Source organism: Misgurnus anguillicaudatus, chromosome 14 (assembly GCF_027580225.2).
Source record: "Misgurnus anguillicaudatus chromosome 14, ASM2758022v2, whole genome shotgun sequence".
In the NCBI taxonomy this organism is placed as follows: Eukaryota; Metazoa; Chordata; class Actinopteri; order Cypriniformes; family Cobitidae; genus Misgurnus; species Misgurnus anguillicaudatus.
In genome coordinates this window covers 34,286,594-34,312,721 of record NC_073350.2, presented here as the reverse complement: position 1 = coordinate 34,312,721, position 26,128 = coordinate 34,286,594, and the positions used below count along the sequence as shown (strand labels likewise).

Genomic DNA, 26,128 nt, shown 5'->3' with positions numbered 1-26,128 from the left:
ATGATGTGCACAAAGTGACGATGTTAACATTAAACGGTTTTGAAAATTTCACGTAGAAAAAACCATAGAGAAATATAGACTGTAATATAAACTTCTGCTAAAAATGAACTCAAAAACACCCTTTTCGTCGTTGCCAGCAAATAAACAAAACAATAATCACTCACATATCCAAATACTGTATAACAATGTGTTATTTTATTTTATATGATATTATATTAATATATGATTATATTTATATAAAGAAAAATCTCGCTGACATGTGACGTCATGTCGAGACTGCGTTATGCATAAAGTTTTGTCAAATAAACATCGTGACGTCACAGTGTCATGGCGGCGAGCGGTTCAGCAGTGTCAGTATTAACTCCAAACGGCAGAAGACAAACAGTAAAAGTGTCTCCAAACACACCGTTATTACAGGTGAGGGTGAATTTATTTAGCACACACATACATATGTATTAGTGACATCTAACATGCATGTGTTTAACATGACAACAGCTTTAGCGTTTCACTACACACGATGAGTCAACAGAAGTGATTACTTACCACAGCTTTCATGTTCATTATAACCATACCTGCTTTAAATAGACATGTTACGAGAATCTTCTAAATGTCATTGCATAATTCATATCTCTGTGAAGTGTCATCGCTGATACGTAAAACAACATTCGGCTTATTAACTGCGCTTTCCTGAGCTTCAGCTTATAATAGGGCTCAGTGTGTGTTTGTGTGAGTTGTACATTAGTTTTGTGTATTACCTCAAAGCTTTGATGTCTGAGACATTACTGTTTACCATGAATCAGTTTAGTTAAAAATAAAATGAATGTATTAATCTTCAGGTTCTTGAGGATGTGTGCAAGAAACATGGCTTTAATCCTGATGAATATGGACTCAAGTAAGTATAACATATTTATCACATATAGATCTATTGACACGAATAAATTAATATTCAGAGAGAAATAAACCACTATTGTTTCTGTGAAAGTGTGCATTACAGTTGATTGTGTCTGTTTGTTTACAGGTTTCAGAGGACTGTTCTAGATTTGACTCTGCAGTGGAGGTTTGCCAGTCTGCCAAACAATGCCAAATTGGAGATTGTGCCATGTTCACGCCATCAGATGGCAACAGAGAGTCTGGTATGTTATCATTATACCAGTTGGTTTATATTTTGGAGTAATGTAGTAACAGTGGTACGTAAACCCACTCTTGTGTAGCCCCCCAAAGAAAATTCATGACTTATAATCTCAAACTTAAAATTTTAAGTTATAAAACATAATTATGTTGGTTGGTAGCAGTATTTTTCTTAAAGGATTAGTCCATTTTCTTAAAAAAAAAAAATCCAAAATGTTGATGTCTTTCTTTGTTCAATCGAGAAGAAATTATGTTTTTTGAGTAAACATTCCAGGATTTTTTTCATTTTAATGGACTTTAAATGGACCCCAATACCTAACAGTTTTAATGCAGTTTAAAATTGCAGCTTCAAAGGACTCTTAACGATCACAAACGAGGCATTTGGGTCTTATCTAGCGAAACAGTTGTCTTTTTTTGGCAAGAAAATATGCACTTTTAACCCACAACTTCTCTTCTTCCTCCAGCTGTGTGATGAGCCAGTGCGACCTCACATAATTGCGTAATGACGTCAAGAGGTCACGGCAGACGTATGCGAAACTACGCCCCAGTGTGGAAAAAGAGGACCGTTCCGGCGTTGTTGTATGTCGGATGATACTAATTAATGTCTTTGTGTCAGTTAATTGTTTAAAATGGTCCGCAAATATGCATTACATATATGTAACATCATGTGACCTTTCGACGTCATTACGCAATTACGTGAGGTCGCGCTTGCTCGTCACACGAACGGAGGAAGATGATAAGTTGTGGGTTAAAAGTGCATATTTTTTATTTTTCTTACCAAAAATGACAATCGTTTCGCTAGATAAGACCCTTATGCCTCGTTTTGAATCGACCTTCGAAGCTGCGTTAAAATTGCTAATTTAAACTGCATTAAAACTGTTAAGTATTGGGGTCCATTAAAGTCCATTAATATGAGAAAAATCCTGGAATTTTTCCCTCAAAAAACACAATTTCTTCTTGACTGAACAAAGAAAGACATCAATATTTTGGATGACATGGTGGTGAGTAAATTATCTGGATTGTTTAAATAAGAAAATTGACTAATCCTACACTGAATTTATGATAAATTAATTTATTTCTGGCGCCTCTGGCATCATCTGGCCATCTAGAATCTTTGCAAAATCAACAGATTTTTGTATCTGGAATAATGGAATGTGTTGACGTGTGATTTTACAAATCAGGTTGGAGGCTTTTGGCTCCGTGAGGCACCTTTGAAGCCCTGGCTCGCACAGGCCCGATAGTGCAAAAGTGGCTAATGCAAAGACAGTAAAATGACCAATCATTATTAACTTTATATATTATTAATATTATTATTATTAACACTGGTTCAACAAACTTATTCAAACAGTGCCATGAGTCAGATTCACATTAATTATGTATTATTATGTAAATTATTAATTATTTATACCACGGGTCTGTTGAATGCTGCATTCTGATTGGCTGAGAAATGTTCTATGGGTGTTGATTATTTTTCTGTAAACCGCACACCTAACTTTTCAAATGTCTTAAAAATAGGCACCAGAGCAATGTTTGTGGTAACCGTGGTATAAGCGGAATAGTTGACTCCGGTCCTCCGAATTATTTGAAAATAATGCACACCTGCGGTGTAACGGCACTCCGCTTCGCGTCGTGCCGCATTACCACCTTGGTGTGCATTATTTTCTTATAATTCAATGGCCCGTCGTCAATTATTCCTTACGTAAATATTTTAGGTACTTTGAAAGGGTATATTTAAAAATGTTATATTTATGTGGTTTCACCAATTTTCTATTTGTTTCTTATTTAATGTGGTTACATTTGTGTTATATCTGTCAATTCAGATGCTTTTAAAAATATCTTGGGCCAACCTTAGGCACAGCTTTAAAGCTGAAACTTCCTATCTGAGGTCCATCATGTCACTGAAACACACCAGTAGCTTTGCTGTATTAAACTTTGCTTTACTTTAGCTCTCAAACCCCCCCCCCCCCCACACACACAGAGTTGTTTACATTGGAGATGAATAATCTAACACACTTCTTAAGAATGTGTGATATTTACTTCCTCATCAGTACTCAGTGATTTCTGCCGCCTGTTGTCATCAACACGTGCCGCCTGGGTCACCCGCTGCTAAACGCTCGACACACATTTGTCTGTACGCATCAGGCCTGTGGCGCTCATATAGGACGTGCGGACGAAGCTTTGTTCCCATCTGCACCATTTTATTGATTCTCAAGAATGTGTTTATAGCGCTGAAATATAAGAGAAAAGGAATGTATTGTGTAGTTGGAACAGCGGATGAAAGAAAACCTTCTTGTTTTCTCGCAAAGCGATTAATGACCAGATCGGTCGTAAAGAATGATGGGTAACCACCATCCTTCCTGCCAGCATTTAACGGCCGTTCTCGCTCATGTTTCAGGCATGCAGATTAGGATAAATTCTGACTGGTGTCCAAGTGTTGGCGGTGTGTTTGTGGTTTTGATCGTACGCAAACATGAAACAGGCTAATCTTCAGCTTCCCTTATATGCTTTTACAAGTCTGATTTCAAACTGGAGGGTTTTATCAAATAATTCTGCCTTTACTGAAGATTGGAGGGTCGTAAAGTTCAGCGAATGTTTGAAATATATTAAAGAATTTACTTTCAAGCCATTACATAAGAGTACTAGTTTCCTAAACATTAGCTTATTATCAATAAATAAAATGTATTCATATTAATAATAACTAGATAGTGGGCATTAACTTTTGCTTTAGCGGCGCAAAAGCTCATGGGTTCGAACCCAGAAAACACACACATTATTAAAACTGTATACCTTGGATAAAAGCATCTGCTATAAATTTAATATAAATACAACTCTTTATCATGGTGTAAGTGGTTTTCATGAATGTTGTAACATTTTGTGTTTTGTGCGTGTTCTGATTCAGGTCCGAATCGCCCTGCAGTTGGAGGACGGCTCGCGTCTTCAGGGAAATTTCTCCAATGGGAAGACCTTATGGGATCTACTGAGCAATTTTCCTGAGACCAGGTGTGTTGTGGACATGTGTTGCTGTTAATTTTCTTTTATGTAGATTTGAATTGGTGCAGTAGGTACACAAATATGTGTCGGCACATTCCTCTCAAACTAAATCCTCTTCTCCCCCGTTGTGGTTTTAAAATGTGTCCAGCTCGTGTGAACACTTCTGGCTTTTTTACGATCTGTAACATCACTGCCAAGTTCTTAAACTTTTCCCACCCCCCCATTTACTCAGACCACTCCCACTGTTTCCAGAGACTCCTCCCCTGGCCCACAGACTCCGCCCATATTTCTAATGGACAGCATGCATGTAGAGACAGAATATATACTGGTTTTGTATATAGAAGGCACACATGTAAAATGTTATGCGCACGTGTTTTGTTGCTTACAGATGTGAGTCCGGTGCATGTTTTTGTTTATGAATGTGACAGATATTTAGATGTGTTTGTTCTTGACAGGATGGTTGAACAGGAGGCGTCTGGACCCACACCAGTGTGTGTTTACATGAGGGATGAGGTCAGATACCTTCACTCTCTCGTCATGTTGTTTTATTCCAAACATTTACCCTGTTTGCTGTTCCTGGTCCCTCCTTATGTGTGTGTGTGCTGGTGGACAGAAAATCCCCCACAATCCACTGCAAACTCACCTGGAATTAAGCAGTGTCAGTCGATCCAATCACAACTGCTCAAAGGAGACACATTATCATTCACATGTGGTTTCACGTCTGTCTTCTGTGATCAGATTTAAAGAGGATACTTTCTGTCCATCAATGATGTATATAAAATGTATACAATGTAAAAGAGTATTTAGTGTCTTTTCTTTCGTATCAGATCAGTGGTGAGGCGGCGCTTAAGAAAACCACTCTAAAATCTCTGGGTCTCACAGGAGGAAGTGCCATCATAAGGTGAGCTGTGATGTCATATAAATGTCACGTGATCACGACGATGCTAACCAAGATTTTGTCTTTGTCGGTAGATATGTACTTAAAGCCACCCCTGATCCAGCTGAGCTTAAGGATGCTGTTGCTACTCCACCGGAGGCGGTCGCCAAGGCAACCGAATCACAACCTCCTCCTCCATCAGAACCATTGACCCTCCCTGATCAGCCTGAGCAGGCCACACCTGTTCCTGTACCTGTCGAAACCCCAGCTCCACCTGCTGAGGTCATTCCCCAGGTGAAGCAGACACTCGAGGAGCCTGACAAAGAGCAAAGTGTGCGACCTAAAACTAAACCAGCTGCTGATTCCAAACTAATGACACATACAGACGATGAGCGACCGAGTACATCCCAACAACAACAGAGCTCCGCCCACTCGGCCACGCCTTGTAAAGTTGTGCCATTTTCTGGAGGTGGTCATCGTCTGGGAGGTCCTGGGTCGAGTGGAATGAAGACTTCAACATCATGGACGTCTTCTGTATCCGCCAGCCCACCCAAAGCTAAGAAACCCAAACCAAACCTTGACGTCAAAGTAAGTTTGTGGTTTTCTGTTGTGGTATATTTTGTTTTCATCTCCTCTTGTCGTTTTTTTTATTGTGCTTTCTTGTCCTTTCATGCATCTGTCTGTTGGAGAGTCTCTCTCTTTCTCGTTCGCTCGAGGCATCTGCTGTTGATTTGTTTTCAGAGACAGACAGTGTGTTTTTATTGTGTCTGAATTCAATCACGCATCACTTTTAAAATCCCGTCACACAAACACACACTGTGGTTTTCTCCGTATCGGATCCATTAACCAGTCGTCTTCTGTTTGCTCTGTTTTTCTACACACACACTTGCACGCGCACACACATCAGCTGTTATCTAACCCATGGATGATAATACATTTTAAAGTAAAATATTATTTGGCGATTTGAGGGCTCCTTACTTCATTTCAAATCTCTAACAACTTTTACACATGCACAATATTTGTTATGAATGATTGAAACTGATCTGGTTCATTCAGTCTGTGCAGCCTGTCGACAGAGAGCCGCTGGTCTTTCATCTGGACTCAGGAGGAGCTCGACACCATGATGATGGAGATTTACCTGATGAGTTTTTTGAGGTGACGGTGGATGATGTGAGGAAGAGATTCGCACAACTGAAGAGTGAGAGGAGAATAACACAACACAAGAGACACACATTTAGTGTTACCCTGATCTTTTCTTAAATCCTAAAACTCGTTCGAGGTTTCACTTAAAATCAAAACCTTAAAACATTTTAAGTCAGTATGTTTACATGCAACCAAATAATCTGTTTCGTATTGATGGCCAGGGTTCCCACGGGTCCTCGAAATCCTTGAAAGTTTGTGAATCTGGGGAAAAAATTCAAGGCCTGGGAAGTTTTTGAAAATATACATACATAGATATACAGGTCATTGAAAGTGCTTGAATCTATTTTATGTAAGTTTTCTGGGAAAAAAATCCATATTATTCCCTGTTCAGTGTAGGATAATATCATCATAATTCTAAACATTTTAAGCACACGTGCTACACTGTTGGCTTTAAATGCTTATATATTCTGTAAGTGAATGTTGATTCATACCAAAATGCTTTTATGCATAGTTGTGTTTGAAACATGAAAACGTCTCGGGTTACGTACGTAACTGTTGTTCATTGAGAAGGGAATGAGACGGTACGTCTCCCTTGCCATACTTCCTGCGTCCCTGTAACGCCGTCTTTGGCAATATTTCAGATAGCGATATACTTCCTGGCTCCCGTGTCACCATGTTTTTTCGTTAAGCCTCACCATTGGTTGAATTTGATATACACATTCAGTCGTACGTACCCCTGGAGGCGTCCCCAAAGTGTCACCGCAGTGACGCAGCGCGAGTTCCCTAGAAAGAGAACTGTAACAATGTATCTTAAAAGGAAACACGATGTAACCTTGATCTCACTTGAAATGTGTCCCCACATTTAGTCCTTGAATTTGAGGGTATTGGACCTGGAAAGTCCTTGAAAGGTCCTTGAATTTAAAGTTAACTAAGGTGGGAACCCTGTATGTATCACATGATTTATGTCACAGAAACAGGCAATGGCAACACGCATTGTTAATTGTTTAGGGTGCATGTAAACTGTATTGTCATAAAGTTCAATCGGATTAAATTCAGTCAAATTGACAAAATGTTGTGCATGTTTCTTACCTAAGTGTCTGTCTCTCTGTTTCTATCTCTATGTGTGTTAGGAGAGCTCTTGAAGAAGCTCCTCTCATGACTAAATCTCTCCGAGAGAATCAGATGGAGGAGAAGTTAGACAGGTATCCAACGGTGAGACACCTGCTGATCTTCTGCACAGGAGCATCATATGTTATCATTGGATCTGCTCAGATATTCTGGTGTGATTGTTTTGTTGCCGTCTCTTCAGGTGGTGTTGAGAATCCAGTTTCCAGACCGCCATGTTCTGCAGGGCTTCTTCAGACCTCTAGAAACAGGTCAGATACAAGCTCAGTATGAAGATTTATACTTAGATTTAAAATATTTAGTAACATTTTGATGTGATTTTCTTCAGTTGGTGATGTGAGAGATTTCATCAAATCTCATCTGCAGGATCCACAAGTGCAGTTTTACCTGTGTGAGTACACACACACACACACACACACACACACACACACACACACACACACACACACACACACATATGCAGATATTTACTTTAATAATGTGTGTGTCTGTATTTGCTTCTAGTTGTTGCTCCACCTAAAACCATCCTAGATGATCCCAGTGTCACACTCTTCCAGGTTTGTGTCACACATTTTCCGTGTATTTTCCGTAATCTCTGTGTGATAAGGGCTTATGTAAGTGGTTGTCTGTATGTATATAAGTTCCCCTAAATGTTTGACAAACAATATACAGCCGCAGAAAAAATTAAGAGACCACTCCGGTTTTTAATTTAATTGCCATTTTTACATATATTGTGTATGACAAACCTCAGGAGTGATATAAAGTCACCCAACAGCAATGTAAAAAACTGAGCGCATGCCAAAACACATGAAAGATGTGATTAGAAATTATTTTTGTTCTATCAGGGGATTTCTAAGTGGGCTATTGACACAACATTTCCACAAGATGTAGCCATCAAGCCAAATATTGAATTCATACAAAGAAATCAGAACATTTAAAGCGTAACTTAACCCCTGGTCAGAGCCTGACTCCACCCACTGGCAATATTTGAAAAAGGCAAGAAAAGTGGGCAGATCCCAACAGAGATAGAGGGGATGAACTAAGCTCGTACCAAGTGTGTGGTGAGATCGTAACACGGGGGCGTGGTGAGCTTGAACCTGCTTACGTCACGAGTTACTTTTTGGACCCAACATCCAATAGGAAAATTCAACTGCAGTACCCACCGTTCAACCTGAAGAGGGCAGCTCTCAGATGTTTTACACCATGTATTATAGTATTGAAACACTTTATATATCCAAATGTCAAAAAACTTACTAAAATGAATGAACAGCACCAATAAAGCATCATTCTTACAGATCATTAACTAAAAAAAGTTGGTTTAGGGTTAAGTTACTCTTTAAGTATACAAGTTGAGTCATAATAAATAAAGTGAAATGACACCGGGAATAAGTATTGAACACACTTTATTTAATACTTCATAGAAAAGCCTTTGTTGGTGATAACAGCTTCTAGACGCCTCTTGTATGGAGAGACCAGTTGTCTGCATTGCTCAGTAGTGATTCTGGCCCATTCTTCCACACAAATGTTCTTCAAATCTTTAAAGCTAAAGACTTTGATGTTTAGTTCTGTCCATAGATTTTCTTGAACAAATTGATTTTCTTTCTTTGAAACCACTTCATTGTTTTCTTGGCCTTGTGTTTGGGATCATTGTCTTGCTGTCTTGTCCACCCTCTTTTCATTTTCAGCTTTATGGTAGATGGCAGCAGATTTTTATACAGAATGTCCCGGTACATTTATCCATTCATCCTGCCTTCAATTATATGGAGTCTGCCAGTACCCCTTGCTGAAAAGCAGCGCCAAACCATGATGCTTCCACCCAAACTTAACTGTTAGTATGTTTTTCTTAGGGGTCGTGGGCAGTGCCATTTCTTCTCCAAACATGGTGTGTAGAATGACTGCCAAAAAGTAAAATTTTGCTTTCATCTGACCATACTATAGTCTCCCAATAATCCACAGGCTTCTCCAAATGCTCTCTCGCAAACTTTAACCAAGTCTCAACATGGTTTTTGTTCAGCAATGGAGTCTTGCGTGGTGAGCATGCATTGATGCCATGGCGGTTCAGTGCATTTCTTATAATTTTCTTTGAAACAACAGTACCTGCTGATACAAGGTCTTCCTGAAGTTCTGCCCGAGTGGTTCTTGGCTCTCCTGATTATTCTTTGGAGTCCTCGGACAGGGATCTTACCTGGAGCACCTGATCGTGGTTGGTTTATGGTGAAGTGATGCTCTTTCCATTTCTGTATGATGACCCCCACAGTGCTCACAGGAACATTCAGCATTCTGGAAATGCGCCTTTAACCATTCCCCCATTCAACGATAAGATTACGAATGTCTTAAGAAAGATCTTTGCTTTTACCCATCATGAAGTCTTTCCTGTGTGCCTCCTGGGTAATGAGAAGCCTTTATAGGCCATCAATTAGGACTAAAGCAGCTGATATTAATTAATACTGATAGGGGTCAGGGTTTCTCTTTCAATACTGACAGATTTAAGGTGATCTCCTGGCTGTCTATGCCATTTTGCTCCTTGTTCTCTTCTTGTGTTCAATGCTTCTTCCCTGTGTCATTTCACTTGTTGTGACTCGGCTTGTGTGCTTGGGTGTTCTGGTTTCTTTGTGTGAATTCAGTGTTTGGCTTGATGGTTGCATCTTGTGGAAATGGCCCTCTTGGAAATCCCCTTGCTGATGAAAATGCTGATGTGTCATACTTGTTTTCCCCGCTGTATGTGTGCGCATGCATGCTTCTGTGTGTAAATGCGTGTGTGCGTGCGTGTGTGTGTGTCAGGGCTTTACAGAGTTTTAGAAGCACAATCAGAATGTGTCGTTGCTTTCCATCATGTAATGGAAGGAATGTTTTCCACATACACACACGAGTGCTCTTCTGTCTTAAACCAGGGGTCTCAAAGGACAAACTCCCCTCGGCTCCTTCAAAAACATTGTTTCCTGTTCAAAGAGTCCTAATAATAGAAATCTGGACAGAGCTGGCCATTATAATCCAGTACAGAGAGAGAGAAACACACCTGACATACAACTGACCTATATGTACTGACACACATACAGTGTTTAAAACGTGTGATGTGACCATGAAGTAAAAGTGATCATGTTATTAACACATTATTATCATTATTCAATATCTTTATCTGTGCACTCTTCCTTATCAACCATTAAAACAACTAATGAAAATAATTTTACAATATCACAACAACCACAAACAGTAAGATTAGAATAAAATGAGGTGCTAGGTATTATAAGAAAAATTAATCAGTATATAAATATAAAAATGCACAATGATTTATTATTTGGTGATATCGGTTTACAACACATAGGTCCACACAAACCTGGCTGATATCATACAAATTATTGTGAAGCACTCGTGAATTGCAAACTTACAGTAAACCCCCCAACACCTCTCTTATGTCTTTCTCTCTCTCTCTCTCTCTCTCTCTCTCTCTCTCTCTCTCTCTCTCTCTCAGGCGAGTCTTTTCCCTGCTGCTGTCGTGTACTTTGGCTCAGATGTGAGAACAGGTTTGTTACCATCTCTTTCATCTGCTATCCAAAACAATGACATCAACTTAATCTCATTTACTGGAAGCACAGAGTGCATTCTGGGTAACAGAGAGAGTGAACTCTCATTCATCTGACAGCAGTAGTAGTTTTATGATGTTGTGGTATGAAGGCTGATGCTCACGGCGATAGTGACCTTTAATTGTGTTCAGACTGTTATCTGCACACTGATCATCTGGATCACAGCGTCTCCGCCCTACAGGCAGACCAGATCATCACAGGGTAAATATATCTTACCATCTTTTATTCATCCTTATTTCAATGCATTTCTGATGTTACCCGCTAATCGGAGAATAAAGTTAAAGCCACAATATGTAGGATTTTCACCACTAGAGGTCACTATTACACAATAACAAAGGCGAAGCTTAATGCCGTTATGAAGGAGAGTGGAATGATTGGAGATGTTGTTTTCACCATCCAGAGACGCATGTAATTCACTTATCATGTTCACGGATGAGGTCATGAATTTATGTTTTATTACTTGTATGTTTAAATGACGTAATGAATTAGCTGCAAGGCACAACAGCTGCGTGTAAGATGCTGTACAACCCTCACCTCCGCTTAGTCCACATGTGTTGCTATAACTGGAAACCGAGGATAGCGTGGATATTAAAGGGGACATTTCACAAGACTTTTTTAAAAATGTCAAATGAATGTCAGTGTCGTGTTTGGATAGTACAGATTAAGGGGCGGTATTATTTTAATAAGATCTCCTTCTGACATCATTTTTTCACATGCTTGCAGAGAATGGTTTACAAAAACTAAGTTACTGGTTATCTTTTTTTACATTATCAAGGTTGTTAGAAGCACTGGGGACCCAATTATAGCACTTAAACATGGAAAAAGTCAGATTTTACACTTTAAGGGCTCTATTTTAACGATCTAAGCGCATGGCCTTACGGTCCTCATTTATTTCCCAGAGACTTAATAATAATCTTTTACATTTTAATCCTTTAATTTTTCATATTTAAAAGTGTTTTGTGCTGCTGTGCATCCATGTGTGTTAAGCAAACCCGCATTGTCGTCCCGTTTATAGGCACATATTACTAACACGCTCATTAAATAACAAAAACAATATTGCACCATTGACTTTAGAGCAGGTTTTTGTTTGTCAATTGCGTAATCTATTTTAGTTGCCTCAAAATTGCAACGCGCCAACAATGCGCCTGAACACACCTCGTTTTCAGACCAGAACGCCCATGGGTGCAAAATTAGGCACAGATGCATTTGCTATTTGAACAACGTGGGGCTAAACGTGAAAATGATCATTGTGCCGCGTTGAAACTAGCAAAAGACACTTGAGTTGCGCATTGCGCTACATTGCGCCGGGTGTATGATAGAGCCCAATGTCACTAAAAGGGTTACAATAGCTATGTTTCCATTACCCTTTAAAGGCGGAGTCCATGATGTTTGAAAGCCAATGTTGGTATTTGAAATCACCTAAACAAACACGCCCCTACCCCAATAGAATCTGGACCTTCTGTTGATAGACCCGCCCCACACATACACAACCCGGCATTTGATTTGATTTGATTGGCTAAAAGTGTGTTTTGGTAGTCGGCCCGTCTCCTTTTCCAACGCGTTTTTCAAACATCGTGGACTCCGCCTTTAAATTGCGCAAATTGACATCGTGAATTGAAAATACGGCCATTGGAAATACTGCAATTTCGCATAGAACTCCAATATATAACAAAAAGGTTTTACGCTCATATTAGGTGTTTTTTGCAAGTCTTTTGTCGTTTATATCGCTAAAGTTTTGTGCAAATCTGCAATGACAACAGCTAATTACAAGAGAGGAAAAGGATTATTTATTAAAAAAAATAATCCTTGGGAACTTTTGGGATAACGCATTAAATATAGGGATGCACCGATATATCGGGCGATGATGCTTGCTATGCTTCACAATGAATTACGAATTACGATGAAATGCCGCTACATCCAAGAACCAAAAACACGCAGCTCCAGGAAATGGCTTAAGGATATATTTATATTGCTGTTCTTCAAACCTTTTTATGTATTTTCATGATAATAAAGAATATTTATAATGATTATGTTTGACTAGTGTTGCTTTTTCAAATGCATGTTATAAACGATTCAAACTAACAGTGATTTCAGATCGATAATACACAAAATAGCTGTGAATAATATTGGCTGTGCGATTCAGAATAGTTATCAGCCACATATTATTAGTGTATATCGGCATCATAAAGATATCACACTGTGCAAGTGGTTTTTGGATGTTACATATTGTGGCTTTAATTTTTTTTTAATGTTTAGTAGCATTAGCACAGAATGCAAAGGTTGTGCTGTCACTGGTAATCATGTGTGATATATCATCATGACTTATGTTATATAACAGCTACAAATGTCTGTTTAAAAGAAATGATTAACATTTGCTCCAGTATAAAGCACACACACACACACACACACACACACACATTTGTGTATTTCTGGGAGAGTCGTTGTTCTCCCCACTGGAATTCCTTTGAGGTTCCGTCCCAATGCGACATTCCGATGGCTGTTTCCTTTAACATCCGCTCTAAAGATAGTGACTGCTTTCCTAGAAACCCCTCCAGCGCAGACACACACACACGCATGCACACACACACACACACACACACACACATAAAAGCAGATGTTGTTTCCTTTTGGGTTTGATGTCTAAACAGTTGAAGGTACACACACTCTACAGATGTGTATATTTTTCCACTTGTCTAGTTGTGTCTGTGTCTGTATAACTACACCGCTTTGTGTTATGACACCAGACATCAGACACAACTTCAAACTATTTTTATCTTGATCTCTATAGCATGAGACCAACAGTCAGTCACAATAAATAAACTCACCGCTTGTCCTCATTAACCGGCTAGTTTGTTGACGGATGACTTGTCAGCCATCCTGACGGAGATAAATTCGTACGAGATTAAAGCCGTACAGGAAGTCTCTGCTGAAAGATTAAAGTCTGACTCTCCACATGAACTCACTAATAACTGCTGTCATGACCTTTGACCTGTAGAAGTCACATGAAAGGGGTCAGAGAGCGGAGCTAAACAAATGCACTTCCTAAACGGTACATATGAGGAATGATGGACAGATTTTACTGTTCCTCTCAATCCATCACACACAAACACATGACCTGATCTGTCTGTCTGTCTGACAGCTGTATGCCGCGCTCTCCACTTCCCGTCACTTCATCCGTCTCATCTGAAGATGCTCTTGAAGATGAAGTGTTAACAGCTGAATCGTCTGGTTCCTCCGGCCAGCAGAGGGCGATGGAGGGCGACTCCGGCTCTCAAAGCTCAGCATCCAAACCCATAAAAACCGACCCCAGCAAAGTGCCCAAGTGGCTTAAATTATCAGGTGTGTTTTTTTCTCTCTTTGGTCACGTGCTGAGAGACAGACAAGCTGTTCTGGGTTTGATGAGAACACCTGCTCCACCGTAAACATCTTCAGTATGGCTTTTTTAGTTATGGTGAATGTCGGCCACAAAATCTGGTTTCGTTCATTCATTAGCCATCTTTACGTTCATGTGTTTTTGACATGCAGATGTGTTAAGGCCTGTTTCACATTAAACTTCAATCTCTATTTCATGTTTTTATGCAGGTAAGAAATAAATCTGAAGCAGATCTGGAAACCAGTAGAAGAGCAGGAATTATCCGGCTGATGACCGTAGTGACACAACTGTGCCATCACAGATGTAGATTGATGGTTTCGCCATAATTCATTCAATTAAAATCATGTTGTCAATTGCCAATTGAGTGTTTCTTATTTTTTGAGAAATCAACCATTTCCACAAAGGTCGGATGCGTATTTTGTATAACCTGGTGCTTGATAAAGCTCCCATTAAACATGCTGTTTCTGCTCATCTCATGTTAATCTTGAGTACCTATAGAGCCTTATTACATCCTTTATATCTCTGAATGGTCTTTAGTTTTATCATATTTATAAAAAACAGATCAGCTCTAGCGAATGTTTCTGAAAAAGCATGAAATCCTGCAGGCGTCCAGCAGAAGGAGCTCATTGGTGAGGTAAAATTACATTAAAATAACATTAAATTACCTCAGGTATCCAGCGCTGATACAGTTGCTGTGAAATTGACTATTCTACTACATTAACTATGCCAAAAGGTAAGAGATTACCTAAACTATTAGGTAATAGGATCCCTAACTATAAGGATTCACTGTTTAGAGTTATGCTGCATTCAGACCAGCCGCAATAGAGGCGTCAAGCGCGAGTGATTTAAATGTTAAGTCTATGTGAAGACGCATTGACACGCATCTGGAGGTCTTGCGGCACGAATGAGGTGTTTAGCGCGGCGCGGTAGATGCGATTCCGCCTCATCTCACAGCGCGAATTGATCATTGCCGCGGGAAACGCGAGAGTTGAAAATTTTCAACTTCGGTGGAAAAACGCGCCACGTTAACCAATCAGGAGCTTGCTCTAGCAGTGACGTGATTACAGGAGAGCGGAGTTGCAGAAGCCCCTTCCATGCCACAAATTTCCACGTGAATGTCTCAATGACTAGAATTTCACGTGCGAATGAAGCGAGTAAACTCAATATGTTCAAGCGGCAAACTAGATGCGGAATTTGACGCTTCAAACGCGGCTGGTGTGAACCCATGGTTACGTGCGTCTGGAGGTCTCGTGGCACGAAGGAGGCGTTTAGCGTGGTGTGGTAGACGCGATTCCGTCTTGTTCATGCGAATGTCGCGAATTGAGCGTTGACGCGGCAAACGCGCAAGTTGAAAAATTTGAACGTTGGCGGAAAAACACGTTGTGTTAACCAATTAGGAGCTTGCTCATGATTACAGAACGCGAGCGGAGTCGCAGAAGCCCCTCCCTCCCATGACACAATTTCCGCGTGAATGTCTCGATGACTAGAATTTCACACGCGAATGGAGCGAGTAAAGTCAAGATGTTCAAGCAGCAAACTAGATGCGGTAGACGCGAATTTGACGCTTCAAACACGGCTGGTGTGAACCCACGTTTACGTGCCCCTGGAGGTCTCGCGGCAAGAATGAGGCGTTTAGCGTGGCGCGGTAGACGCGATTCCGCCTCGTTCATGCAAATTACGCGAATTGAGCGTTGACGCGGCAAACGCGCGAGTTGAAAAATTTGAACGTTGCCGGAAAAACGCGTCGTGTTAACCAATTAGGAGCTTGCTCATGATTACAGAACGCGAGCGGAGTCGCAGAAGCCCCTCCCTCCCATGACACAATTTCCGCGTGAATGTCTCGATGACTAGAATTTCACACGCGAATGGAGCGAGTAAAGCACGATTTTGACGCCTCAAACACGGCTGGTGTGAAGCCACGAAGGACATCTGCTGGTTAACCACTGTGTAAATGCAACACGAACAGCGTATTTACATATTCAGTGACATGTAAACAATTGCAAAAGTTTTTATTGGAAGAAAAATGCAATATTAAAGGCAATTTATTTGCCCGTGGGTGTGAGCGAATTAGCATAAATTTACTGTTATCGTTCGGTGTTGTGGACGCAAATATAGTTATCGTTATAGTTATAAAGTAAACGGCCCTAAACACCCCGATTACCAACATAAAACAGGCATATGATGCAGTTTTACTTGCTGCCTGTGACCCAAAACTCTGCCGCTACCCCAGATAAACAACTATATCTATTGTTTCCATAAGTCTGGCTGGCTTACTTAGAAAGCTGAACAAGACTTTCTTCGACTTACATGAAAAAACACACTTTTGCATTTGTGCCATTGTTGAGTCTTGATATAAAACAAAGCTGTCGCGTAAAGTGATACCTGTGACTTCTACTTGAAGAAACAATGCTAATGAGCGTCCTTGTTCTCACTTTGATTGACGTGTGGGCGTGCTTTTCCGGGAAAGTGCCCATAAAAGGAATATGGGGTCACTGATGCGTAACGGGTACCCATGTTTGATAAAACATTCTGAAACTTGCAAAGACCCTATTGTTCTTCAATGAGTTATTCTTGACACTTGTTTGTCATGTTGTTACAAGCCTGTATACATTTCTTTTTCGATGAACATGGAGGAAGTTAAACCTGATTTATAGTCGTGCGTAGGTTCTACGCTGTAGCTATGGCGTAGGCTATCCGTAGCCTGTGCGTAGCTCTGTGTAGCCTGACGTGCACCTTGCAAACATTTTAACAACGCGTCAGTTCTACTCGGACCGCAAGCGCTGTGATTGGTCCACCAGAACCCCTCCCGTCAGGTAAAAAAAACTGGTCATGGGTATTTCCATTTGCGACGTTGAAAACAAAGATGAGCCAAGTTGAGGAGTGATTTAACTCAAACTGAAACAAAAGTCGCTGTTTATTTACTTCCATCATTGCTGGTCTTCTCAAATCATACACAAGTTGCTGTTTTTTCTTCATTTGTGGGTTAACTTGCCAGGCTTCTTCTTCTCTGACGGTCGCGCTGCTACTGTGGTTACAAGCGTGGATACTGCCTACCAGCGGTTTGCGCGTGTGTTTGCACGTCGACGCGGACGACGACGCAAAAGTATAAATGAAAACCGACGCGGAACCTACGCATGACTATAACGAGCCCTTTATTTTGAGGGATGTTTGTTAACAAACAGATCAGATGCCTAATTGACTTCCATAGTAGGAAAAAAGAATACTATGGAAGTCAATGGGGCCTCTGATTGGTTTGATTACAAATGTTCCTCTATTTTTTTCCTCCATGTTCCATCAAAACAAAGAAATGTAAACAAGAGTAAAGTAAATGACGACAGAATTGTCATTTTTAGGTGAACTGTCCCTTTAAAACCCTGTTTTAGTGTAAACAGGGCCTCAGTCTTCAGGGTTTGATTAAATGAACGTCATTCATTCTTGGTCTTTGACCAGACGTTTGCTGCTAATGGTTTGTTCTTTAATGTTCAGGGTTCCCAGATTTCAACATGAAGTTTTAGTTATCATTCAAGAAAGTAAAAGTTTTCTGTTAGTGTCAGAGCCTGCATCTGTTCGGTTGAGTTTTTGCTTTGATTTCACAAACACACACTAACACACTGCTGCCCATCTGACACAACATCAAAGTGTCCAAAGGGAGGGGGGCAGCGCTGGCATTTTTCAGTTCGTAACTAACTGCCCCGGCAGCCCCATTCGACCTAATTACCTCCAGCTGTGGTGTTTCTTTGAAGGTGAAGCGGGCTGTTTGATGAAGGACACACACTGGGTGCACCTGCTGAGGGTTTAGAGGACCCTGCACAGGTGACAGCGCTGGGTTTGGGAAAACTAATGCTTGTGTGTTCACAGTTTAACCTAGTTAATACTGTTATTTATCGTCATGCCAAAGTACTCTGGACTGTTTAGCCTTCACACAGATGTCTGACAGAGACTTCAGCAGTTTATGACGGGCATCATGAAACCACAATTAACTCAAAACACCTTTCTTAAGGTTAACTGATGCAAATATCTAATCATATGACACAGATTTGATTTATCACACAGGCCGTGTGTGATGTTTATTAATGTTGATCTCTGTTTGCTGTAGTCTGCTGTTGTAGGCAATGAACTGAAAACTGATTTAAACCAAAAGTGCTGCTGTTTGTTTAACTTGTTTTATTAGGAATGAGTGACAATACAAATAGGTTGTGAATGCTGTTTCATGTTGACTTTTAAGATTATAGTATAGTAAATATAATTTTAATATAGTCTATGTAATATTTGTCGTCATCATAAGAAATAAAGTAACATGCACATGAATGTTTATTAATGTTTTGTTCATGTGTGAATCCTCCACCTGACCTGATGTTAACTATAGCACATGCTTCCCATATAGATCAGCTTGAACTTTACTTTCTCATAAACCTCAAACTGTTTAAAACCTCAACTATTTTTTTATTATAGATTTTTAAGAAGACATAAATTCATGGAAAGAAAAAAGATTGTTGTATCACTAAAACAGAAAATATTGAGATCAGATTGCAATTATACTTTTTTATATAGTAAAAATAATTATTAAGGATATCTCATGCTTGTTTTACTGGCTTAACTGTGCTGGGTTTATAAATAAATTGGGTTTTAGGTCCCTCTAGTGGTCTTGTGGTGATCATGCATTTTTTATTTTCTTTTTGAGGTTTTGTATTTTCTCCAGATGGCAGTGCAGACACAAAAATCACCGAGATGAAACTGAGAAACATCAGTCCACACACGGGCTTGTGACATGTAAATGAGCAATGGATGTGACATTTGCGAAACTTAAAATATAAACTCTCAGAGAAGGTATTATCTGTTTATATTTTCCTAAACCCCTGGTGATCATTTAAAATGAGGGAAATATACATTCATTATGAGAATATACATTTTTTAGGGACAACATACTTTAAATGCAAAACCAGAAGCAATAATACCCAAATCAATCAATCTGAAATCTGTGTCCCTGAGATTGGTCAGCAAATCTGTACGTTGTGATTGGTCTGAATACATCTGACGTCAGCCGGAAACTTGACGCTCCTTACCATGTTTGAAAGATTCGCTCACAATGCAAACATGAGTTAACTTATGGTGCTTTTCCATTGCATAGTACCCCCTTCGAATCAATTGAACCAATTGCTTCGAAAATTGATTCAGTTTTTCGAAGCAGTTCGAAACCCACACATGCTGGCGTACAAAATAATAGCCATATTTTTATTAAAATATGTTACAAAAAATTATTTAACTTAATTAAGACATAGTTAAAAGTGTATTATGTGTTTTTAGTTTTATTTAGGGCAAACAAATTATTAAAACTAACTACCCTTTTAATTATGCACATTTTTGTCATTAAATCTGTCTATAAACAAAAAAGTAGACAAAATGGCAGTGTTATTAGTCAGAAGAATAAATGTTTTGTGAACTTTCATAGTAAAACTGACCCGAGTTCACCTAAACATATTAGACACTGGTCATGTGATCAACTCCCCCTAGTGGTGAACCATCGGATTTTCGACTTGGGCCAGTTTGAAACAAGCTCCGAACCACTGATTCGAAACAAAAGATTCGTAAATGTTTCGAAGCCTCATGAAGCAGTGCTTCGAAAACGACCATCACTAGTACCCCATAGTTTGGTTTGGGTCAGGTCAGCTCACCTCACTTTGGCTTGTCTAGCTTTTCCATCGAGTTTAGTATCACTTCGGAGTGGGAGGGATTATAGGCGTGTCATTATATTTGCGCTGCTTACTGCTGTGACATCATACAAGTGAGAGGAGAGCGTCGTTTTACATTCCCATACATTCATTTATTTCTCAGTCCACCACAAAATAAAAATTGACCACCACAAATAGATGTTTGCACATCGCGTTTATCACTACCTCACATGACAGTTTCTGTACAAACGCCCGTGGCGTCGGTCGACGCGCTCCGCTGAGCGTCATTTAAGTAGCATTTAAACCAAGCGTGCCGCACAAGCCCTGAAAAGTGAAGCCAAAACGTCTCGATCGCCCCCCAGTGACCGGTCCCAGACATTATAGGTCATAAAGCCCGCCTCCCCATGTTATTCAATGGGACTTGAGACCAACAAAAAAAATTAATTACACTTCAATGATCTTTTTTCCAAAGCTGGTTTCTGTCATTTACTGTAGTTTTTATCACGCTGATGTAAATTCAAATGTTTGTTTTTTAAATAGGTTTGTGTTTAATGATATAAAAACGGTGGTGTCACGTCATGATTGACAGCTGTGATATAGTGTGATATGCGCATTCTACGAGAGCGAGGGCGGGGTTTTGACTTCGCGCCTTCCCTTCCTGCTCACTAATGCGCATGACTGGTCCCGAAATCGCTATTGCGCAGACTCAAGACCCAAGATGTCAGCGCCATATCGGGACACTGGCGGCTTCACTTTTCACCAATGGAAGAGATCGAACAGGCGTCGTCCATCTTTTTTACAGTCTATGATTTAAACATATATAATGCTGACGTGCTCATCGCGAATGTGCCGCCACAAACTGCAAGTTTGAAAAAAAAACTGTTATGGTGTTCCTGATTCACAACCTTTGGATGTTTTTAACACTAAAAGGGAGTTTGGGAACTTATAGCAGAGCACAGATGACAACATTTTTGCTTGAGACAGTACAAGCTAGCATAAAGGTAAAGCTAATCTTTTACATTATAGCGATGACACTGGTAGTGACGATTCTCTCAGACCAATCGGTTTTACAGTGTTTTCGCGCCACGTTTGGTATCAGCTCGGGTCGCTTGGAACCCCAACCGAGGTGGTACGAAGAAAATATTGTGTACTACGTACTGCACCCAATGGAAAAACTCCCAAAAGTAAGCTGACCCAAACCGTGGGGTACTATGCAATGGAAAAGCACCATTACAGAGTCCAAGCGGGAGGAATTATGATAATGTCGGTCTTCATTACATAACCAATCCCATTGTGTAAACTATTGCCTACAATCTGCGTGTTTGTTAGTCCAAGAACAGAGATTTTCCTTGGAGATGATAACGCGCGTCATTGTTTACTTTGGGGTTTGTATATTTTGCATATCGTTAACATGTATTATACACACTTACACACCCAAGGAAATGTAAAAACGTGAATTGGACAATAGGTGCTCTTTAATATTCTTTTGCCCATTTATAAGAAATATAGCCTAGATCTTAATGAATGAGATAAAACTCAAAGCAGCAATAACCTGACTGAAAAATCATGCTTAAATCAATACAAAATGCTTGGGTATATAAAACTACAAAAATTTTGACATCTGAGCTATCACTAAGATGATAACTTAGTTTGCATAGAATCGTTTCATGCATATTATATAAGATGATGATATTTAAAGTCGCCATGAAACAGAAGTATTAATTATCTTATTTTCCCCATGGTGATGTATATCCAAGTGAAATGTTTTCTAAAATGAATAAAAGGCAGGGCTAGGTTTAAATTCGTCCATCGAGAACTGATTGGATTGTTTAAAGTTAGGTCATGTTGCTAATCGCTGTAATCTTTATCCAGACCCTGACCACCTGTCATACCATATGACCGAAAGTAAAGAGTGATCATTTCGAGGAGGGGCGGAGAAACACAATATTACAAAACAAATTACAGTTTTCATTTCAATTTCATTGCGACTTTAAATCAAGACACACTTGCAATCATAAAGTTGATCAGACTCACACACATGCCATTGTTTGGTGCATTTTTAAGAATTGCTAATTTTTGAATACGACTTCAGCTGTGCTTACAATGATTAGAGACAATAATTGAAATAACTCATCTCTCAGTTTATAAAAAACAAACAAAGACACATCCAAAAGTGCATTTTTTTTACAATAGAAGTCTATGATTATGAACGACACTGAAATGATGAAGTTAGTAAGCAATGTGAATATATTTTCTTTAATGTTTAGTTATATTCCTGTAGCAACTGGTTTAGCATTGTGTCAGGAGCACAAACGTCATGAGTTTGATTCACAGGCAACATACAGATACTGAATGCACTGTCTGTGCAGTCTCTCGTATTAAATACTTGTTTTGTCATTTGTAAGTAAACACAAAATCAGAAATATTCAAAAGATTTGACAGTGATTGACAAGTAACTGAAGTCAGAATGTTCTTTAAAATCTCTGTCAGACATCATTTAAAGCTGCATTCGTTAATTTTTGGTTAAAGCAACACTATGTAGTTTCCATGTAAAAATGACTTACAGCTCCCCCATGTGGTTGAAAAGTGCAACAGTGCCTGGTATCAGATACTCTTCTGCAGGCAGGGGGAGGGGCGGGGCTGTGTTTCCTACCCTCCACCGCCACTTTCAGATTGTGCTTGTAGCAGCTAGGAGGCTGCTCAGGTTGCAGCAACAGTACAATTTGTCCAGTTAAAAGTTGTTCTATCACTGAAATAATTTTAGAGACATTATTTAAAGGTAAAAAACTACATAGTGTTGCTTTAAAAATAAAGTTAAAAAAAACTACATAGTCAGTGTTGAAATTTGTCTCTTACCACAATTTACAACATTACGTTTATTACAATGATTAATAAATTGATAAAGATGTTGGGTCAGATTTTGCGGGAAATGTCAGTTGCGTTTAACAAGCGTAAAAGTAACCTGCAGTTTATGTTTCAAACAGAGATGGCGATAGAGAGGAAAAGTTATTGTTATGTTTTATGAGTAATTTTATTGATGATATATACCGTCAACGTCTTTCTTTAACTCCACACAGCAAAAACCCTGAATGAATGTGTGGTATGTCTATATATAAAACAAGTATCCATCATTTTCACAAAGGCTCGTCTAGGTGACATCTGCTCATACCCGAGACGCATTCCACCCTGAGAATCTCTCCTACCACACCCCACATGAAATACTCTCGCCCCCCACGACAGGAGAAAGTCATTCGGCTTTCGGCTATCAGGCCACATGGTCTTGAAAACGATGAGGTGAAGCGCAACGCTAAGATTTAAGTTTCATGAGATCGAGCTCATTTGGATGTTTCTGACACTATTGTTGGTCTTCAATATTCAGCCTGGGAGTTTATCGTTGGTTAAGACTGGATCTTACAAGTATCCGAGACCGGATGAGTAAGTAACGGATGTTATTTCAGTAAACTAGTCTATTATCAATGCATCCTTGAGCACTTTTTTGGGCCGACTCATCTGTGATTGGACGAGGACTCTCTGGTGATTTTGACATTTTTGGTTTGTGACAGATTGTGAGTCACGCACTCCGATTAGAGACAGAAATACTCCTAGCAGCCCGAGGAGAATTGTGAACCACGAATTAAAAAACAGCAGCAGATTCAAGATTCAAGTCAACGGCCGAGTAATAAATAAAGACTTCCCAGACGCCATTTCAACGTTGATACACCATTGAATCAACATCAAGGACAAGGTTGAATCAACGTTGAATTACCTTTTGATTTTGCAAATTGAATCAACGTTGAAACAAGAACTGACATTATTTCAACCAAATTTCAACATAGATTTTTAAGCATCTTATGCAACCGTTTAGCATTAACTGTTGTATCAACGTTGTTTAAAACAAGAACTGATATTATTTCAACCATATTTCAACGTTAATGGTCATTTCAAAACACTTTGTTGTCAAGTGAGAGTAAACCTGTAGATCTGCATGAATTTAGGCAAAATAACCCAAACGGTCGGATATGGTGATTCTGAAAGTACTCAAGGTTGTATGAGTTCGCAACAAAGTCAACTGTCAAGCGTTTTGATCAACTTATTCATAAATCAATTTCTGATTTAACAAAGTGGAAGACGACAAGATATGAATAATTCGGGTGGACTTTACTTAAACAGGGCTGCAGTGCTGTCTCCAATAGGTGCTGCCCGATTGTGTCAGCTGACCCTGGGCTGTTCCGTCATCTCATTAGTGATCCATAGCGCCGGCTACAGCGCCACCTATGGGACTTTCTGTATGGCAGTCTGGTGTTCCTGCTTCGCCGTTACGGTAGCCATTTTTGTTTTGGATGTGACACGTCTTCACGTTTGTCTTCCTGTGTCCTGGGAGAACCTGACTGTGACCTTTGCAGCTTTGGCGGTCCTGCTCACCCTCACGGCATCTACCATCTATCCCATCTACTTTCTAAGCCCGGAGTGCCCTTACAACAACTGTGAGATAAGGAACTTCCGGATCGCCGTGACCACGTGCTCTTGGGCGTCGTGCGTTGCGTACGGAGTGGAGGTATTCCTGTCACGTGCCAAACCGGGTCATGTCGTGGGCTACATGGCGACACCGTCTGGGATCCTGAAGGTGGTCCAGAGTTTCACGGGTTGTCTCATTTTTGGGTTGCTCGCCAACGGGAGTGAATTTTCAGGGCATGCGGCGACCATCTACTGCGTGGCAGTGTTTGCGGTATGCTTCAGCGTGACTGTACTCGTGGTGGCCCTGACCGTTACCGGACGTACCGCCGTTCTTCGGCTGCCCTTCGACCGGTTTGTGGTGGTGTACACATTCGCAGCGGTGTTGCTGTACCTCAGCGCGGCCGTGATTTGGCCCATCTTCTCCTTTGACAAAAAGTATGGAAAACCTTTCCGACCCCAGGGCTGCCCCAGGGGCAAGTGCTCATGGGACATCAAGCTCGGTGTGACTGTCCTGTGCTTTATCAACCTTGCACTGTACATCGCAGATCTGGTCTGGTCCCAGAAAATGCGATCTGTGCGGCATTACCCAAGAGTGTAGGGTGAACATTATTCATTTATAAATATAACTCGGCTGACAGTTCATCCAGTAAGAAATGAGACAGCTCACTCCAATATTTTGGTGGTTACTTGGTTTAATGATGGTAAAGCCATTCAAGGCACAATGTGTGATTTTACCTATATCCAGAAGTCATTAGGACTGTGTTATATACTTTGTTTACATTTCTACTAAAACGTTTCAATAATGTTCAATAATGTTATTGCCTGTCAATGATGTCATGTCCCCGTTATGCTTGGTTTTCACTTTTACTACTGTAGAAATCATAGATGTGTTTGAATTCATGCAGCGCTGCATAAACCAATCAGCACAAGACAAAAAATACCACGAGAATGATTTGAAAGCACTGCATTCAGTCCAAAACACCTCATTGCAAAACAGCGCATCTCTATAAAAACGCAAAGTATTATTTGTAGCATCTCCCAACTGAAAAGACCAGCTAAAACCAGCATAAGGTGTAGCAGGCTGGTTTTAGAGGGGTTTTTGCCACTTTTTTAGCTGGTAAGACTGGGATATCCAGCAAAAACCAGCTGACCCATCACCTTCCCTACTGAAAAATCCAGCTAAGACCAGCATGGGCTGGTGAGCTGGTTTTGGCTGGTCCCCAGCTTGGTTTTAGCTGGTTTTGCTGGTGTAGGAAGCTGGTTTTGCTGGTGTAGCAAGCTGGTCTAGGTGTGTTTTGGTCACATTTTAAGCTGGTCTAGCTGGACTTAGCTGGTCATGCTGGAATACCAGCTGGCCCACCAGCATGACCAGCTTTGTCAGGCTGGGAGGACCAGCATAAACCACCTTAAACCAGCTAAAACCAGCTACCAGCTTATGCTGGTTTTGGCTGGATTTTTCAGTAGGGTTGACCAGGCTGGGAGGACCAGTTCAAACCAGCTTACACCAGCCAATCAGCTTAGCCAAGCTAAAAAGTGTCCAAAACTTAAAAAAAAACAGCCTGCTACATCAGCCTAACCAGCTAAAACCAGCCAACCAGTTTCGGCTGGTTTCAGCTTGTTTTTTCAGTAGGGCTAGCATGTTAGTATGTTGTCGTTTCTATCGAGCCACTCTGTTGGCTTATGTTATAACATAACAGTTATAAAACTTTATTATTTCATTCATTAACATCATTACATGCTCCATAATCAAGCTTGACCTTTGTTAATGTTTATTTAACTTTGGTGG

General features: G+C 40.2%; 2 protein-coding genes across 2 annotated transcripts; both read left to right on the top strand.

The window, feature by feature from the left end:
* The first annotated feature begins 272 nt into the window (after positions 1–272).
* aspscr1 (ASPSCR1 tether for SLC2A4, UBX domain containing) lies at positions 273–14,578 on the top strand. Its single transcript, XM_073876394.1, has 16 exons — positions 273–417; positions 837–892; positions 1,019–1,133; positions 4,028–4,128; positions 4,575–4,632; positions 4,947–5,020; positions 5,092–5,584; positions 6,053–6,205; positions 7,274–7,351; positions 7,449–7,515; positions 7,593–7,655; positions 7,769–7,821; positions 10,734–10,785; positions 10,977–11,046; positions 13,985–14,184; positions 14,428–14,578. The coding sequence occupies exons 1-16, from the start codon at positions 328–330 to the stop codon at positions 14,436–14,438; spliced, it is 1,734 nt and encodes a 577-aa protein (XP_073732495.1). The 5' UTR covers positions 273–327; the 3' UTR covers positions 14,439–14,578.
* A 5,879-nt stretch (positions 14,579–20,457) lies between these two features.
* On the top strand, positions 20,458–26,128 carry LOC129428246 (myeloid-associated differentiation marker-like protein 2). Its single transcript, XM_073876392.1, has one exon. It carries the CDS (start codon positions 24,026–24,028, stop codon positions 24,938–24,940), a length of 915 nt encoding a protein of 304 aa, XP_073732493.1. The 5' UTR covers positions 20,458–24,025; the 3' UTR covers positions 24,941–26,128.

Excerpts from the sequence above, each read along its gene's own strand:
- aspscr1 (XM_073876394.1), top strand. The coding sequence starts at position 328 with ATGGCGGCGAGCGGTTCAGCAGTGTCAGTATTAACTCCAAACGGCAGA. Across the intron at positions 4,129-4,574 it reads AGCAATTTTCCTGAGACCAG|GATGGTTGAACAGGAGGCGT; the intron begins GTGTGTTGTGGA and ends TGTTCTTGACAG. Across the intron at positions 11,047-13,984 it reads GCAGACCAGATCATCACAGG|CTGTATGCCGCGCTCTCCAC; the intron begins GTAAATATATCT and ends TCTGTCTGACAG.
- LOC129428246 (XM_073876392.1), top strand. The coding sequence starts at position 24,026 with ATGAATAATTCGGGTGGACTTTACTTAAACAGGGCTGCAGTGCTGTCT.